Source organism: Ictidomys tridecemlineatus, chromosome 4 (genome assembly GCF_052094955.1).
Source record: "Ictidomys tridecemlineatus isolate mIctTri1 chromosome 4, mIctTri1.hap1, whole genome shotgun sequence".
Classification (NCBI taxonomy): Eukaryota; Metazoa; Chordata; class Mammalia; order Rodentia; family Sciuridae; genus Ictidomys; species Ictidomys tridecemlineatus.
Genome location: NC_135480.1, coordinates 138,940,715 through 138,960,446, shown reverse-complemented (window position 1 = coordinate 138,960,446; position 19,732 = coordinate 138,940,715). Strand labels below are relative to the sequence as shown.

The window sequence follows — 19,732 nt, the reverse complement described above, 5'->3', positions numbered from 1 at the left end:
GACTTTCAGGAAGCAGTTTATCAAGATGTGAAAATCCTTACAAGGCCAGCACTGCCCATAAGATCCTATTCAGTTTGTTACAAATGCCAATGCCAATTGAGCTGTTTTTCATTGAGGTTGCTTTTCATTGAATACAGACTCTGAATTGAAGTTTCTACATAGATGTTTTATTGAGAGGAATTCTCAGAAGATACACTAGTAAGGAAGTGGGAAAGCAAATCTGAGCAGAGAGTGAACTTAATCATGTAAATGTAATTCTAATCAAAGTATCAAGCATCTGCAAATTTATGGAGCTAGAATGAGCCTTCCTGGCTATCCTGAATTGAGTTAAATCATCAGGACCTTTGCATCTGTGCATCCAGCCAATCCCTGGCTGCAAGCCACTCCTGGAAAGGAGGGATATCTGAAGGAGAAAGTGTCCTGAAATCAAGGGAAACATTTCCTGGGGGATGCAGTAGAAAGCCATTAGCAGTAGAAATTCCCAGCAGCTGAGGAGATATGTGTGTTGACTCTGATGAGCAGACTGGAGTGAGACAACACAGTATCCAAAGCCAAGGAAAAAACTAGGGAGCAAACAATCAAGTTTCATAGAATCAAGCATGTCTTGAAAATTAAATTGGCAGTTTGGGCTTTACAATGTGGATTGTAAGTTTCTTGAGTAATAGAATTGCACACCTGGGGCTTTCCCCCTCCTTTTCATTCTAAACATGGATGTGATGGTTAGAGTTGCAGCATCCAAAATGGGAAAGTCTTACAAATGGCAGAAATATCAACTGTCACAGAGCTATGGAAACAGTCACTTACTTTTAGGCATTTGATGGTGTAAGAAATATAGATTCTATTTAAGTAAGTCATTTTAATGTTGCTGGTGTTGTTCTTAATGGCTATTGAGTACAATCTTGATTACGTTAGAAGGCTTTTGAACTAGTTTAGGCAAGATTTGATGGGGACCTGATCTAGGTAATGTAACTGGGAATAGAGACCAAGCTGGTGAGAAATATGTTAATCCATAGGACCATGTCACTAATTGTGGGATTGAAGAGAGATTGAAGATTCAGGAATGATTCTGATGTTCTGGTGTATGAAGTTTTTCTAGTTTTACCTTCTGTCGCTCATATTTCAGTTTATCTCTTGACCATGCCCAGTTATTTTAAACCTGTCTACTTTTTCTTTTCTGATTTCTCATTCTTTTCTTTCTTGGTACTGGAGATTGAATCCAGGGATTCTTAACCACTAAGCCTTGTCCTTTTTTCTTTTTTGAGACATCATTTTGCTAAGTTGCTGAGGATGGCTTTGAACTTGTGACCCTTCTGCCTCAGCCTCCCAAACCACAAGGAATACAAGTGTGCACCACCGTGCCTAGCCCTCTCTACTTTATCAAGTGATTTTTCTCCTCTTCATCCTATTTCATTTAGTAACCTCCAATTTGTGCTTTAAAATTTTAAATAGTACTTTCTCTGTAAAGCACTTCCTTTTCTTTGGAGAGGTTTTTGAATTATCATTATGTGCCCAATATTAAATAATTTCCAGATAATAAGTCATTCTTATTCTTATAACTAACTAACTCTTAGGTAGGTACTGCTAGAAGTCCTCACTTTACTGATAAATACTGAGGTATTTATTAAATTTAAATAATAGGCTATGAAATAACAGAGCTTGCATTTGTATCCAGGAAAATTTCAGAGACCCTGATAAACTACTTTTCATAGAAAAAAACTAAGAAGAAAAGTGGGTAACAATGTACATGAACTCACTTCAATTCCCCAGTCATGCGGATATGGTAACAGTTGTTATATCCCATCTCTAGGGGGTTCCATAGTAGCTCCAAAAAATATATATATATGACTATACCCAAGATCCTGTGGATAATGACCTTATTAAGAAAAGGATCTTTGCATATGTAATTAAAGATCTTGAGATGCGACAACCTGAATGATCTCCGTGGGCCCTGAATTTAGAGACGAGAGTCCTTATAATCAATAATAAGAGAGACTAGGAGAAGAAGAGATCATGGGAAGGACCGAGACAGAAACTGAAGTGAGGCAGCATGAGTCCACAGAACACCTGGAGCCACCCAAAGATGTAAAAGGAAAGGTAAAATTCATCTTTACAGTCTGTGGAATAGCACAACCCTAATAGTACCTTGATTTCAGACTTCTGGCCTGTGGGCTGTGAGTTAATACATTCCTTGCTATAAGCCATCTCATTTTTTGTACTTGGTGACAACACCCCTGAGAAGCTAACATGTCACCCCTGGCCATATAGCGCATGCATAGAACCCATGATCTATAACCCAATTTGGAGGGTTAGCTCCATGATCCTCATATACCATACTTTATGGAGAAGGATTACTATTGCTAGCCCAGAAACTTCAGGTTCTGGTGGAAAAGTTCCCTTCTAGAAAGTGATGTCATCAAAGGCTAAAAAGCACAAGTACTAAACGATTTGGGTTCAAATCTTCTTTCAACTATTTACATGCCATTAGCCTGAACAAATTTTGAAACTTCTCTGGCCTCATCATCAGTCATATGTAAAACAGAGAAAAAATTTCTTATATTTAATTTCTTATATATAATTTTTAAAAATTTCTTACATATAATTAAAATAATATAAAAAGTACTTTAAAATGTCTATTTATTGCAAGCACACTATAAACATTAGCCCCACGTCTATTACCATGGAATAGAGTTTTCTTTTAACCAATGAGTGTCTGGAGCCAGCCATGGGCTATGTGTGTGAGCTATGCACATTTGAGCACATGAGGGGACTGGACTGATGTCACTGCCCTGGTTGAGCTGTGTGACTTGTGTGTCTTTTTTGCTCACTCTGCCTTTGATCCCACACAGCACCCCTGAGATAGATGTGGTCTTCCAAGATGTCAGTCATCTGTTGACCATAAGACAGCACCAAGCAACCCACTGATGCCCAATCCCTTGCCTTATTTAGGTGGAACTTTCTCCAGTGTCTTCCTCCCAATAAATAGGGCTTCAGGCATGCTCTCTATCTCTTTTGCCTGCTTCTTTTGCCTCCCTTGTGGGAGCTGGATCAGAAGAGCCATCATTGAACCCCAAGAAAAAGGTCCTTTCTGTGTCTGTGTGGTTATTTCATGACAGCCCCATTTACCTGGCATGACCCTGACTGATGGAGTCGCAGGTCGAGGCAAATGAATACATTTCTCTCCCAACAAACCTTTCAAATCATACATTCTCAGGCAATTATCAGTAGTCTGTGATTAGGTACTTGCACAAATTAATCAAATATGAGTTTCTATACATCAGAGAAGGAGACGCTTCACTGTAAAACATTAGAAATAAAACATTTTTTGGTAGCTAAATGTGACATGAGTGTATGCCACTTAGAAAAATTTCTGCAAGTGGGTGAGTGAATATCTATGGTTTGTAAGCCTGCGACAGATTTTTTTTTTTTTTTAGGATGCCAGATAACTTCTAGAGTTTAGATATTTAGAAATTCGTGGGGTTTTTTTTGTTTTGTTTTGTTTTTGTGTGTGTGTGTGTGTGTGTGTTTTCAGTATAACCCTGTAGTTCAGCTTAGGTCCTGAAGATTACCATCCAGGGGATATATTACCATCCAGGGTTTATCATTTACTTTGGAAGCTTGCTTTCTTCCCTTTGTGAGAAAGTCTGGCTACCAAAGAACAATTTTGGATGCTCTCATTAAAAGCTGACTTTACAACCCCGAATACTTACCAAGCTCAAAACTCCGAAGTAAACAACAAAGTCTCTTATGTAATAAGTTGCATAATATAAAATAGTAAAAAAAGAATATTGACTATTTTACTTTAAAATAGTAAACAACAAAGTCTGTTAAGTGTTAAGTTGCAGATACCCTGACAGGAAGAGGGTCAAAAACCACAGGTCATTTACCTAGCAATACACAGCAAAAATGACTCTAAGTTTCCTTTACTTTTTCATTCTATCCATCTTCCTGCACCTTAGCCTGCTGATATCCCAGAGGTGATATGTATTGTCCTGGTGCAGCACTTTAGTCAGAGGGAATTTGAGACTCCAAGCAACACAACCTCTCTGTACTGTTGGCTTCCCTTGCCCCCTTACTCCCTTACCCTACCCAGCCTCTTATTCTTTCTTTCCCTGCTCCTTGCTATGTACCTTTTGACCCTACCGCTGTCTAACACCAGCAATTTAAAAAGGATTCCATCTCTCCATCTCCCTTCTCCTGCCCTGTTTTATTCAAGGTCGATTTCCATCTTCTTCCCTTCTCTGGAGCCCCTTGCCCTTGAAGTCATACCTCTCATGCAGCCACTCACGGAGAAATCTCACAGCTCCTGTACAGGCTGCAGAAGCCTCTCTCTCTCTCTCTTCCTGGCTTCCAAATGTCCCTTCCAGCTCCAGACTCCTCCCTGTGCAAGTGCAAGTGGGAGGTCCAGCCCTCCTGTCTTCAGGGCAGGATGTTCTCTTCAGGCCCTTCTCTGCAGGGAAGTTCTGGGCCCTGTTGCTGTGGTGGCAGGGATGCTTCTTGTTTCTTAGGACACACTCAGCTTTGCCAAAATCCTTCTCAGTCTTTAGGTCCCTCCTCCATGTTCTTCATACTAATAGGCCAGCTTTCTGGGCACAGGTGCGCCTTCCATGTTTGGTTGTAATGGGATGAGTGGATTTTGTGAGACTGATGATTGGACTTGCATGCTGTTTTTCCCTAAAAAAAAGGCCCTCAACCTGGAATCCCATAGTCACCATTGAGAAGCTTTCAAAAGTACATCTGTGCCTAGAGAGTTTCATGTAATTGGCCCATGTGGCCATTGTTACTGTTTAACAGCTCCTAAAGGTGTGACTAGGTTTGAGAATCAGTGCCAACATTTTCAACCTATGTTCTTCTCACGTGTTTTTTCTTTTCTTTTTTTTTCCCTAAAAGCATTAGGATTCAGCATGAATCTCAACTTCGAAGCCACCTGTCCTTAAGCAGCCTTATAGACCCTGTCCTCAGCCAGAGTTCACCTTCAAAACAACAGGAACAGAATGTGCCTCCAGGATTTTCCAAGAAAGTTCCTGAGAAAGTTGGCAATGTGACTGAGCATGGTAAACTGCCAAAGAGAATTTAATAAAAGAAACTAGAAGGGCTCTGACTGAACAGGAATCCAGAGTGATTACATAGTTACTTAGATTTGCTGATGAACTGTTAACTATCATAGTGACTCTGGCAGAATCACCTGTTGGGGCATTTCACTTTGTGTGTCACACGCTGGCTTCTGCCCTGTTTTTCCTGTTGGTTTTGATTCCTGAAGAAGGGAGCTAGCCTCTAAAATCTTCTTGTCTGTTGTAATTATTACGCAGATGAGGAAATGGAAGTCAAGAGGGATTATGATTTAATGAAAGTTCTATGGCTAATAAAGGAAGAAGGAGGTGAGAAACTCACCTTTCTGAGAACCCAGTGCTCTCCTAAGACATACACCTGTTACCTACTCTACCCTGCTTTGGAAATGCTGCTGATAAGCACCATTAAACAAACTGGTGGTGTTTGGTGTATGCCCAAAACACATTGGATTTCAAAAAAAAGCAAGAGCCAGAGACAGATTGTTCATAACTAAGCTCAGAAAAACATAGGGAAATAAATAGGAGAAAAAAATGAGTTTTTTTCTCTCCAAGAGTCTTTGTAACAGGGTGAATTATAATTCACAGGGTGTCAGTTGTAAAAGCAGTGCCTAATTTGCTTAGTGCTGTATCACATGTTTAGAGTGCAGTAAATGGTTTTAACTACTACTGATGGGAGAGGATTTGTAAAGTCAGCAGGCTGCAAAGAACTAAATGTGATGAAGTCCTCACTTGTTATCTTTTGGAACAGAGAGAAGAAAGGAAGGGTTGCAAATAGTAGCTGTTGCATTGATTTTGTGTTTTTTTTTTCTTTTTAGCTTAAATGCTCATTTTGGTTGATCTCTCATTTTTAACTCCCAAGATCGTTACTTGGAAAAACAGTGCCAACCAAGTAGATGTAGCTTACTAATTTCATCTGTGAATTTACTGGGGCAAAACAATCAGATAAGATAGTGTTTTCTTTCAGATAATATAGAATTATTTATGCTGCATAATATTTCCAAGGTAAATATTCCTTTGACTCTTGGCATTCTTTTGTAGAGGCTATCATGCCCATCTAAACTAGAAGATAACTCTTTGCTATTGGCAGGAATTATTGTAGTTTATTAAGATACTTTAAAAATATTTTGAAGAAATCAAGTATCAGTCTACCAAAAAATGAAAGAAAGCCAGAAGTTTACAATAGCCAACCAGTATGCTACCCAACAATGCTACCTGTCTCTTAAGTAATCCAAGTGTGACAGTTTAGTTGTGTTTTCTATCTTTATCTATTTTTTAACCATAAAATTTGATAGATAACAATATTCTATATATGCATAGGAACAAATGTAGCTAGTTTAAATGAGAAGGAATTCAACCTAAGGATAATAGTGTACCTGGGTCTTCAGAGATCACTAGCAACAATGAATGTAAGGTCACAAGGCTTCTCTTTTATTTATTTATTTATTTATTTATTTATTTACCCTATTTATTGTTCAGACCTACTTCCATGGTTTCTTAGGTCCACTTGGTGGGTCAGTGGCTTCAAAATTATATCTTCAGATTTTAAGAGTTTACAGATCTAACTCCTGAAAGAGAGGATGATCTTTCCTAATTCTTTCCTATTCCTAAGGAAGATCTGTCCTGGGCTAGTGGCCCATCTTTGGATCAGCCACTTATGTCTAGGTAGAACAGGTCATGCAGACATAGGAAAGTTTTAAAAATCACCTTAATAAACAGCCTTGGAAGACAGAATGGGAGTCAGATAGCCAATTAGATACACACCAAATGGTTTGTGATTCACTAAGTTCTTTCTTTGGGTAATGATTTAATTTGATTCTCGAAAAATGGTAGATTACTTTGTACCAAATTGTACAAATAGCATTTCCCGTTTTGTGATCTTTTTTGTTGTTGTCGTTTATCTAGTTTCCTCCCAGGCCATGTAGTTTTGTTTTGAATTCTTACAGTCTAACATTGAGGGGTTCTGTAAATATTTGTTGAAAGAACATCTGTCTAATTCTGCAAGATAGAATGCTCAGATGAGGATACTGGGATGCACTGAAGTAAAGTGACAGGGCTCAGGTCTCTCAGCTAAATGTTAGTTCATGTGGCCTAAATAGTTTCCAAACGACAAGGCTGCTGTCTACATCTTTTTTGTTTGTTAATGACTTACACAGTAGGATTTGGATCTAGTGGTTAGAAATGTGAAAAGAATTAAATTGAGGATAAAGATGTCAATTTGTTGTACAACAATTTGATTTTCTCCTCTCAGTATATCAAGTAAGAACAGTTTTCCATCAACTACAGTAGTCTTTCCTTACTCATTGGGTGTATATTCCAAGATCTTCAATGAATGCCTGAAACTAAAAACTGTACCCATCCCTGCACTCTATATGTAATACTTCCTAGTGTAGCACATTGCCATCCATCAAAACACATTCTCTGCTCAAGTCTTCCACCTACAAATTTAATGTCTTTCCATTTTAACCAAGCACTTATCTCACATAGTGGCTATAATTTGCAGTTTAAAGTATACCAGCAAAACTGGCATGAATGAATTGTTCCTTTTTCACAATTTTATAGAGAGAAGATTCATTTCCACCATAAATTTTAATCTCACCATGCACTTTCTTCCCTTTTAAATCAAAAGCTTTCATGTCTTGAATCCAGCATCACTATTCCTGCATTTTGGTGTCATTATTAAGGAATGATTGAGGTACTACATACCACAACAGTGAATTTGAAAACCAAGATGGCTACTAAGTTACTAAGTGGAAGGTAGTATATACAGTGTAGATATGCTGGATAGAGGAATGATTCATGGTACAGAAAAACAGAGCTTCATGGAGTAAGGTATCATGATACTCAGAATGGTGTGAAATTTGAAACTTATGAATTTTATTTTCCTAGAATTTGCCATTTAATTTTTTCTGACCATGATTGACTGTGGATGACTGAAACCTTAGAACGCAAAACCATGGATAAAAGGGGACTATGTACACTGAGTCTCTGCATTTTTTTTCTAAATGTTTAAAGGGTGGAAGACTATTTAGTCTATGGTTAAAACTGCAAAAATAAAGTTTTAATTTTTGATGACTTATTCCTGAAAATAATATTTGACATAATAGTCACTCTTGGAGAGGTGACCACATATTTTATAGTTTTAGTGATGCTTTTGGTTTTGTAAGAGCATTTGGAAGCAAGGACAGAAATCAGATATCTTTTCCTGGCCCATGGTCTCTCCCCCTTACATGAAATCTCCAGTTTATCCATCATTCATATGTTATACTCATAGAAATGAGAAATAAACATGAAGATGCCTTTCTCCTCACACTTAACATGGTGCCCATAGTGGTAACGAATGGAATGGAAATAATGAGGCAAGTTATATTAAAAAATGAAGAGTGTTTTGCAGGCAGACATATCATAAACACATTTTGTTTCCTGACAAAAATATTCTCTTGTATTAAGTGAATTATGGAGGGAGCTAAAAGATTCATTAAACAAAAAGCACACACTTTTGTTGCCCATTTTATATGCAGAAGCAGAATACTTCACTGTTGTTGTTTGCTTGAGGAAATCTGTCACCATGGATGCATCTGAGTTGATGAAAGTATTGGTAGTGCTGACATCCAAAAATGTTAACTTTGATCCCAGAAGTGTAATATCTGTGCAGTGGCCAATATCGCCTGTGCCTTTATTTAGCAAGAGATATGTGCACAGAGACAAGAAGACTCTGGTAGTGAAAGCAAACGATAGCTTACTCACAGCTTCCAGTGAAGCTCTTCCAGTTGCTACAGTCCACTGTTGTCTATTAAGCTCCCTGGGAGTTTGTCAGCCCCTAAATTGGCTAATTGTACAACATTAGGATATTATCTTATTACAAGGTAAGTGATAAGGTAAGGATGTAAATTTATACCAGGATGAAAGTTTCAGTGAGAAACAGAGGACAATGTTGAGATGCGCTGAGTGCCCAGAAAGTTGTAATCTCCCTTGGTTCTTTTCATCAAGGTCTTGCCATAATAAATCCCACTCGTGTCATTAGCAAATCTGAAGTCCAGAGAGTGAGATTACATGGTAGTTTTACAGTTCTTGTTTAAAAGTCCTATGAAGATTTCTGTAGTCTTATATTCTCAATTTCCCTAGAAACAGACGTTTCTTGAGCTTGAGGATCGGGCACAGGCATGAGTGAAGAATCTGTGGTTTACTGATAAGTGATGACAAACATGTAGGTAAGGTTCTGGAAGAAAATTAGCAACTATTTTGTCTTCCTCATTTCTCATCTGGCACTCTGAGATCTCAAACTAATGTGTCAAAAGTATCTGCAAGTTTTATCAGATCACATAAAGAATGATTATAAAGCATACTCTACAAGAAGCTTCCAATTGTCCCTCATTTCTCACTAGGGTAGGTTTTATATATAAAAATGAATTTTGATATAATACTCACATCATAAGTATCTCCAAGCAAGACATTAAACCATAAAAAGATAGGTAAACAAACACATGAAGAGGAAAGAAGAGTTAAATTCTTGACTATTAAAAAAAAAGAACAGTCAGAAAACATTTCTTTCAAGCTACTGTGGGGACTCCACAGAAAACCTGTGGAATGGAACCACCATTTGACCCAGTTGGAATATACCCAAAGGACATAAAATCAGCATGCTAAAGTGACACAGCCACATCAATGTTTATAGAGCTAAATGCACCCAACCTAGGTGCCCTTCAACAGATGAATGGATAAAGAAAATGTAGTAAATATACCCAACAGACTATTACTCTGCCATTAAGAAGAATGGAAGTATGGCATTTGACAGGAGATGGATGGAACTGGAGACTGGAGACTATCATGCTAAGTGAAATTAAGCTAATCCCAAAAAACCAAAGGGAGATGTTTTCTCTGATGAGTGGATGCTAACACACAATGGCAGGGGGCGAGCAGGATAAATAGAGCTAAAAGTTTCCTTTAAAAACTCATTGGATAAGACAAAGGAGAAATGAAGGGAAGGGAGGAGGTATGGGAACAGGAAAGATAGTAGAATGAATTGAACATAACTTTCCTATTTCATATATGAATATATGACCAGTGAAACTCCACATCACAAGAATGGGACCCTAATTAGAATAAGCTGTACTCCATGTATGACTGATATGTCAAAGTACACTCTACTGTATGTATATCTAAAAAGAACAACAAAAAAAGAATTGATTCTAGTATGGGCATATTGGATATAACAATGTTTGGGAACATGACTTTTGTGTGATGCTTTCTATTTGTTGAATGACATCACCTCTTTACTGTTGAGTGCATTTGCTTGAATACAAGAATTGGTTCATTAAACAAAAATTTGAGTTAAATAACCATAAAAACCATGCTTATGTACATATTGATTGAAAGAAATTCTAAGGAGAAAAATGAGTTTGGTGGTTTAGTTTTCCATTCTACATTCTTTTAAGATTAAGTATTACCATTGCCAACAAAAATGGATGCAAGTTTTAAAATGATCTACTTACATTCCTTATGTTTCTAAATACCAGATTCACTTCACGTTAATTAGTAATGTGGCTCTTCCTGCATGGAATTTACATGTGATGTGAAATGCAGATAGAAATAAGTGCTCATGCTGCCTCTGCCTCCTAAGAGACATTACCAATGCCTTACTAATACCTACCATAACAAATATGATGCTACCAAGAGAGTCACATTAAATGATGATAAAAATATTAGCACTGTGAGTGACTTCTTTGAAGATGATATGTGAAAATTTTTGTCAATGTGTAAGGTAAATGCTTGGCTCAGGAGACTGAGTACAATATCTTGTTATCTACTTTTTACAGTTTAGACTATTTCTCCTCTTCCTCTACAGGACATTTCGTATTGTTTATCTTATACTGCATAACCAATATAGTATTGTGTCATACCCATATCATTCAGAAAACCTTATTCATATTTCATTTATTTTTATCTTATTTTTGCAATGCTAGGGTTTGCATCCAGGAACATTCTACCTCTGAGCTATATCCTCAGACTTTATGTTTTAAAATATATTTTGAGACAGAGTCTTACTAAGATGTCCAAGCTTGCCTTGAACTTGCAATCCTCCTGCCTTATCCTCCCAAGTCCCTGGGATTATAGGTGAGCACCATCATGCCTGCTTTATTTTGATTATAGGAGCAGAAACTTGAGTTAACCACAGTCTCCTGTTCATGCTACAGTTCCATAATTGTCCATTTAATGGCTACTTTTGTTCATTTATTACTTTGGGTCCTTACTCCTTATTTATTTTCCCAATCCATAGATGTTTATTCTTAATCTGTTTAAAATGTTTTTGTTTTTGTTTTATGCATTCTTATAAAATAGGATTAATATTTTCACATATAACTATGTATTTTTATATTACCATGTAATTTACATCTAAGTCTTTTTTTTTCTTATGAAACCAAATGCTTTAAATATCCAAATCCAGTTGCCAGGCATTTTTCTAATTTGTTGTTTCTCAAAGTTGCAAAACATTCCATAATGTACAACCTCACACACATTTAGCCCATCTCATAGGCATCATGATTATTTGTAACGAGTGACTTGCAAGAAAATGATGCTGAATCTGTGCTGATGCTAAGGTGACCATGTTTTTGTATGAGTTTCGCCTCCTTTTTGAAATACAACTCATGCTAAGAAGTAGAATTTTTCATATAATAGTATTATTGAGTTTTTATTGTCAAGTTCCTTTTCGGAATGACTATCCCAATGTATCATGCTACCATGTTACTCTCTTTAAATTTCATAGTTGTTTCTTTTTTTAAATTTTTATTGTTGGTTGTTCAAAACATTACATAGTTCTTGACAAATCATATTTCACACTTTGATTCAAGTGGGTTATGAACTCCCATTTTTACCCCGTATACAGATTGCAGCATCACATCGGTTACACATCCACTGTTTTACATATTGCTATATTAGTATCTGTTGTATCCTGCTGCCTTTCCTATCCTCTACTATCCCCCATCCCCTCCCGTCCCCTCCCCTCTTCTCGTTCTACCCCATCTACTGTAATTCATTTCTCCCCCTTGTTTTTCCCCCCTTTCCCCTCACTTCCTCTTGTATGTAATTTTGTATAACCATGAGGGTCTCCTTCCATTTCCATGCAATTTCCCTTCTCTTTCCTTTTCCCTCCAACCTCTCGCCCCTGTTTAATGTTAATCTTCTTCTCATGCCCTTCCTCCCAACTCTGTTCTTAGTTACTCTCCTTATATCAAAGAAAACATTTCACATTTGTTTTTTAGGGATTGGCTAGCTTCACTTAGCATAATCTGTTCTAATGCCATCCATTTCCCTGCAAATTCTATGATTTTGTCATTTTTTAATGCAGAGTAATACTCCATTGTGTATAACTGCCACATTTTTTTTATCCATTCGTCTATTGAAGGGCATCTAGGTTGGTTCCACAGTCTTGCTATTGTGAATTGTGCTGCTATGAACATCCATGTAGCAGTGTCCCTGTAGCATGCTCTTTTTAGGTCTTTAGGGAATAGACCAAGAAGGGGAATAGCTGGGTCAAATGGTGGTTCCATTCCCAGCTTTCCAAGAAATCTCCATACTGCTTTCCAATTGGCCGCACCAATTTGCAGTCCCACCAGCAATGTACAAGTGTACCCTTTTCCCCACATCCTCGCCAGCACTTGTTGTTGTTTGACTTCATAGTGGCTGCCGATCTTATTGGAGTGAGATGGTATCTTAGGGTGGTTTTGATTTGCATTTCTCTGACTACTAGAGATGGTGAGCATTTTTTCATGTACTTATTGATTGATTGTATGTCCTCCTCTGAGAAGTGTCTGTTCAGGTCCTTGGCCCATTTGTTGACTGGGTTATTCGTTTTCTTATTGTTTAATTTTTTGAGTTCTTTATATACTCTGGATATTAGGGCTCTATCTGAAGTGTGAGGAGTAAAGATTTGTTCCCAGGATGTAGGCTGCCTATTTACCTCTCTTATTTTTTCTTTTGCTGAGAAAAAACTTTTTAGTTTGAGTAAGTCCCATTTTTTGATTCTAGTTATTAACTCTTGTGCTATGGGTGTCCTATTGAGGAATCTGGAGCCCGACCCCACAATATGTAGATCGGAGCCAACTTTTTCTTGTAATAGACGCCATGTCTCTGATTTGATATCAAGCTCCTTGATCCATTTTGAGTTAACTTTTGTGCATGGCGAGAGGAAGGGATTCAGTTTCATTTTGTTGCGTATGGATTTCCAGTTTTCTCAGCACCATTTGTTGAAGATGCTATCCTTCCTCCATTTCATGCTTTTAGTCCCTTTATCAAATATAAGATAGTAGATGTAGTTTTGTGGATTGGTTTCTGTGTCCTCTATTCTGTACCATTGGTCCACACGCCTGTTTTGGTACCAGTACCATGCTATTTTTGTTACTATTGCTCTGTAGTATAGTTTGAGGTCTGGTATCGCTATACCGCCTGATTCACACTTTCTGCTTAGAGCTGTTTTTGCTATTATGGGTCTTTTATTTTTTACATATAAATTTCATAATTGCTTTATCTATTTCTACAAGAAATGCCAATGGGATTTTGATTGGCATTTCATTAAACCTATAGAAAACTTTTGGTAATATAGCCATTTTGATGATGTTAGTTCTGCCTATCCATGAACAGGGTATATTTTTCCATCTTCTAAGATCTTCTTCTATTTCTCTCTTTAGGTTTCTGTAGTTTTCATTGTATAAGTCTTTCACCTCTTTTGTTAGGTTGATTCCCAAATATTTTATTTTTTTGAGGATATTGTGAATGGAGTGGTTGTCCTCATTTCCATTTCAGAGGATTTGTCGCGGATATACAGGAATGCCTTTGATTTATGCATGTTGATTTTATATCCTGCCACTTTACGGAATTCATTTATTAGCTCTAATAGTTTCTTTGTAGACCCCTTTGGGTCTGCGAGGTATAAAATCATGTCATCTGCAAATAGTGATAATTTAAGTTCTTCTTTTCCTATTTTTATGTCTTTGATTTCTTTCGTCTGTCTAATTGCTCTGGCCAGTGTTTCGAGAACTATGTTGGACAGAAGTGGTGAGAGAGGGCATCCCTGTCTTGTTCCAGATTTTAGAGTGAATGCCTTCAATTTTCCTCCATTCAGAATGATGCTGGCCTGAGGCTTAGCATAGATTGCTTTTACAATGTTGAGGTATGTTCCTGTTATCCCTAGTTTTTCTAGAGTTTTGAACATAAAGGGATGCTGTACTTTGTCGAATGCTTTTTCTGCATCTATCGAGTTGATCATATGGTTCTTATTTTTAAGTCTACTGATGTGGTGAATAACATTTATTGATTTCCGTATATTGAACCAGCCTTGCATCCCAGGGATGAATCCTACATGATCATGGTGCACAATTTTTTTGATATGTTTTTGTATCTGATTCGCCAGAATTTTATTGAGGATTTTTGCATCTAGGTTCATTAGAAATATTGGTCTGTTGTTTTCTTTCTTTGAAGTGTCTTTGTCTGGTTTAGGAATCAGGGTGATGTTGGTCTCATAGAATGAATTTGGAAGTTCTCCCTCTTTTTCTACTTCCTGAAATAGCTTGAAAAGTATTGGTATTAGTTCCTCTTTAAAGGTTTTGTAAAACTCTGCTGTATACCCATCTGGTCCTGGGCTTTTCTTAGTTGGTAATCTTTTGATCGTTTCTTCTATTTCCTCCATTGATATTGGTCTGTTTAGGTTGTCTATATCCTCCTGACTCAATCTGGGCAGATCATATGACTTAAGAAATTTATCGATGCCTTCACTATCTTCTATTTTATTAGAGTATAAGGATTCAAAATAATTTCTGATTATCTTCTGTATTTCTGAAGTGTCTGTTGTGATATTGCCTTTTTCATCCTGTATGCTAGTAATTTTAGTTCTCTCTCTTCTTCTCTTCGTTAGCATGGCTAAGGGTCTGTCGATCTTATTTATTTTTTCAAAGAACCAACTTTTAGTTTTATCAATTTTTTCAATTGTTTCTTTTGTTTTGATTTCATTAATTTCAGCTCTGATTTTAATTATTTCTTGCCTTCTACTTCTTTTGCTGTTGTTTTGCTCTTCTTTTTCTAGGATTTTGAGATGAAGTATGAGATCATTTATTTGTTGGTTTTTTCTTTTTTTAAAGAATGAACTCCAAGCAATGAATTTTCCTCTTAGAACTGCTTTCAATGTGTCCCATAGATTCTGATATGTTGTGTCTGTGTTTTCATTTATCTCTAAGAATTTTTTAATTTCCTTCTTGATGTCTTCTATAACCCATTGATCATTCAGTAACCTATTCTTCATTCTCCAAGTGATGCATAATTTTTCCTTCCTTCTTTTATTGTTGATTTTCAGTTTCATTCCATTATGATCAGATAAGATGCATGGTATTATCTCTACTTTATATTGTCTAAGAGTTGCCCTGTGACATAATATATGATCTATTTTTGAGAAGGATCCATATGCTGCTGAGAAAAAAGTGTAACTGCTTGATGTTGGGTGGTATATTCTATATATGTCAATTAAGACTAGGTTATTAATTGTGTTATTGAGTTCTATAGTTTCCTTATTCAACTTTTGTTTGGAAGATCTTTCCAGTGGTGAGAGAGGTGTGTTGAAGTCTCCCATGATTATTTTATGGTGGTCTATTAGACTCTTGAACTTGAGAAGAGTTTGTTTGATGAACATAGCTGCACCATTGTTTGGGACATATATATTTATGATTGTTATGTCTTGTTGGTTTATGGTTCCCTTGAGCAGTATGTAGTGTCCCTCTTTATCCCTTTTGATTAACTTTGGCTTGAAATCTATTTTATTTGATATGAGTATGGACACTCCTGCTTGTTTCCGAAGTCCATATGAGTGATATGATTTTTCCCAACCTTTCACCTTCAGTCTATGTATGTCTTTTCCTATCAAATGCATCTCCTGTAGGCAGCATTTTGTTGGGTCATGTTTTGTGATCCATTCTACTAGCCTGTGTCTCTTAATTGGTGAGTTTAAGCCATTAACATTTAGGGTTATTGTTGAGATATGGGTTGTTCTTCCAGCCATATTTGTTTATTTATGTTACTAAACATGGTTTGTTTTCCTATTTGATTATTTTCCCCCCTTTACTGTCCTACCTCCCACTGTTGGTTTTCATTGTTATTTTTCATTTCCTCTTCCTGTAATGTTTTGCCAAGGATTTTTTGAAGAGATGCTTTTCTAACTGCAAATTCTTTTAACTTTTGTTTATCATGGAAGGTTTTAATTTCATCTTCTATCCTGAAGCTTAATTTTGGTGGATACACAATTCTTGGTTGCAACCCATTTTCTTTCAGTGTTTGAAATATGTTATTCCAGGATCTTCTAGCTTTCAGAGTCTGTGTTGAGAGATTGGTTTACCCCTAAATGTAATCTGCCTCCTTTCTCTTGTAGCTTTTAAAATTCTCTCCTAATTCTGTATGTTGGGCATCTTCATTATAATGTGTCTAGGTGTGGATCTCTTATGATTTTGCACATTCGGCGTCCTGTAGGCTTCTAGGATTTGGGGTTCTGTCTCATTCTTCAAGTCTGGGAAGTTTTCTCATTATTTCATTGAATAGATTGCTCATTTCTTTGGTTTGAATCTGTATACCTCCCTGTATCCCAATGACTCTTAAGTTTGGTCTCTTTATGTTATCCCATATTTCTTGGATGTTCTGCTCATGGTTTCTTAACAGTCTTGCTGAGCTGTCTATGTTCTTTTCAAGTTGAAATACTTTGTCTTCATTGTCTGATCTTCTATCTTCTAAGTGTTCTACTCTGCTGGTAGTATTTTCAATTGAGTTTTAAAGTTGGTTTATTGCTTCCTGCATTTCTAGGATTTCTGTTTGTTTGTTTTTTATAACCTCTATCTCCCTGTATAGTTGATCTTTTGCTTCCTGGATTTGTTTATGTAATTCATTGTTGAAGTGATCTTTCATTGTTTGATTTTGCTGTCTAATGTCTTCCTTGAGACTCCAGATCATCTGAAGCATTTATATTCCTGAATTCTTTATCTGACATTTCATCTGATGCAGATATTACTTCTTCTAATGTTGAGTTGACCTGCATTGTTTGTGGTCCTTTCTTTCCTTGTCTCTTCATACTGTTTGCATTTCTTTCTGCTTGGTGAAACTGTTGTGTTATTGAATTTTCCTCCTATATATTTGTATTGCTCTTGTATAGTTGCAAAGTCTCCCGCACAGGCGTGGACGGCGGCTTTGCTCCTCCTCCAACTGGGGCAGTGTGCCTACCACACCGGCAGGCTGCTGGGCCTGTTCTGCCGGTCGGTAGCAGGTCCACCTACCTTCCAGGCACGGGCGGCAGCTCTGCCCCTCTGCGGGCCGCTGGGCCTGTTCTGTTGGTGGTCGAAGTTCCACCTACTTTGCAGGTGCGGGCAGTGGCTCTGCACCTCTGAAGGCCACTGGGCCTGTTCTGCTGGTGGGTCATAGGTTCGCCTACCTTGCAGGCGTGGTTGGCAGCTCTGCCCCTCCGCGGGCCACTGGGCCTGTTCTGTTGGTGGTCACAGTTCCGCCTACCTTGCAGGCACAGGGGGAGGGGGCGGCTCTGCCCCTCAGCAGGCCACTGGGCCTGTTCTGCTGGTGGGTTGCAGGTCTGCCTACCTTGCAGACGCGAGGGTGGCTCTGCCCTTCTGCAGGCCGCTGGGCCTGTTCTGCTGGTGGGTCGCAGGTCCGCCTACCTTGCAGTCATGGTCTCATAGTTGTTTCTTAAAAATCATTTTTACCTATCACATTTCTTATACTTCCTGAAAGGTGACAGGTGGGCGAAGCAAAACTTCTTAGTATAACTAAAAGCAAAATGCCAAAAATGTTGTAGCAGTTTTATTTTAGGTGAAGTATCTTGGAATTCATTTTTTCCTTTTCCTTTATATTCTCATTGGTAATTGATTTTATTTGTTTTTTGGATTTATAATTATATTTCTTAAATTTGTTTGCAATTATTATTGTATAAATTTAGCTACAATTATTATTGCACTACTGTAGTCAGAGTTTAAATTTCCACAAAAGCTTAGTCTCTAGCTTGACACTATTGGAAGTGGTGGGACCTTGAAGAGAGGGCCAAGGTGTTTAGATAATGAGGAGTGTGCTCTTGAGGGTGGTTGTAGGACCCCATTCCCTTCCTCTTTCTCTCTTTTGCTTCTTGGCTTCCCATGGGGTTAACAGTTTTGCTCTTCCCCATGATCTGCCATCTTATTCCAGACCCAGAGGAACAGGTCTGGCTGATCATGGATTGAAACCTCTAACACTGTAAGTTCAAATAAACCTTTCCCTTTATTTCAGCTTATTTGTTGCAGTAGCAAAAAGCTGGGCACTACATACCAACGGCTTGTGCGGTGGGGTATGCCTATAATCTCAGCTGTTTGGGAGGCTGAGGTAGGAGGATCATGGTGTCAAAGTCAGCCTCAGCAAAAGCGAGGCACTAAGCAACTCAGTGAGACCCTGTCTCTTATAAAAAAAAAGATACAAAATAGGGCTGGAGATGGGGCTCAGTGGTTGAGTGCCCCTGAGTACTCCCCACAAAAAATACATACCAATAATATTTATATAGTTCAAAGTTTCCAATTTGGCTTTTCTTACAAATTGCATATATCTATATATTTAAATTTTCATTTTGTTTTTAATCATGGTTATAAATATATAACATTAAATTTTAAGTGTTAACTTCAGTACCTGCAATACATTTACATTATTGTACAAGAGGTAGCTAAAATTTTTTCATATTTCTAAACTGAAATTTGATACCCATTAAACACTGACATCCTTCTCCATTCAATCTCTTTTCTGTTTCCATGAATTTTACTGCATTTGATACTTCAGATGAGTGGAATCATAAAATATTTGTCTTTTGTGATGCTTTATTTTACTTAGCATAATGTCTTCCAGATTTAGCAATGTTGTAGCACAGGACAGAATATACATTTTAAAGACTGAATAATATTTCATTGTACATATATACAACAATTTCTTTATCTGCTCATCCATTGATGAACATTTGGGTTTCTTTCACTTCTTAGTTATTGTGAATTATATTTCAGTGAACATTGGTACACAAATATGCCTTTAAGATGCTACATTAATTTTTGGGAGGTATAAACCCAAAACAGTATTGCTGTATGTGATGATTCTATTTTTAATTTTTGAGGACCCTCCATACTGTTTTCTACAGTAGCTACACTATTTTATACTCTCATCAATAGTGTACAAGATGTTCTAATTTCTTCTCATCCTCACCAACACTGCTTATTTTCTATTTGTTTGAATAGTGACTATCTTAGTGAGGGAGGTTACAACTATATTTTTAAAATCAGATTAATTTACAATAGTTAATTTATTGTGACTGCATTGATTTATGGGTATATTTAGATTCTTTTACCTCTAGTTTTTAGCATTCATATGTGAAGTAAATTTTGAATACTAATATAATTAACACTTTTTTTCATGATATTTGTTCTCTTGTTTTGCTTTCAGGGTTTAGATCTATTTCAACATTGTCTATATTGGAACTTTCTTCATTTGATAGGATATCTGGAAATTCAAGACAAAAATTCAAGAAGAAATGAGTAATATGCTTTCATATAAAAATATAATTCTTATAATGATAATTTTTCTTATTAAATAAATAAAATACTTTTCTTTAAGAAACATTGGACAGA

General features: G+C 37.1%; 1 protein-coding gene across 5 annotated transcripts in view; it reads right to left on the bottom strand.

The window, feature by feature from the left end:
• Aldh1a1 (aldehyde dehydrogenase 1 family member A1) overlaps positions 1–4,411 on the bottom strand; it is a 144,379-nt gene extending 139,968 nt beyond the window's left edge. For 2 of the 5 annotated variants that reach the window (XM_078047491.1, XM_078047492.1), the window contains exon 1: positions 4,267–4,411. Coding sequence is in view for 1 of the 5 variants with exons in the window: in XM_040285666.2 (XP_040141600.1) it covers positions 4,267–4,273 (7 nt within the window). In the remaining 4 variants the exon portion in view is untranslated. The remainder of the gene's footprint in view (positions 1–4,266) is intronic. The other 3 variants (XM_040285665.2, XM_040285668.2, XM_040285666.2) reach the window with 2 other exon arrangements.
• Between the last annotated feature and the right edge of the window lie 15,321 nt (positions 4,412–19,732).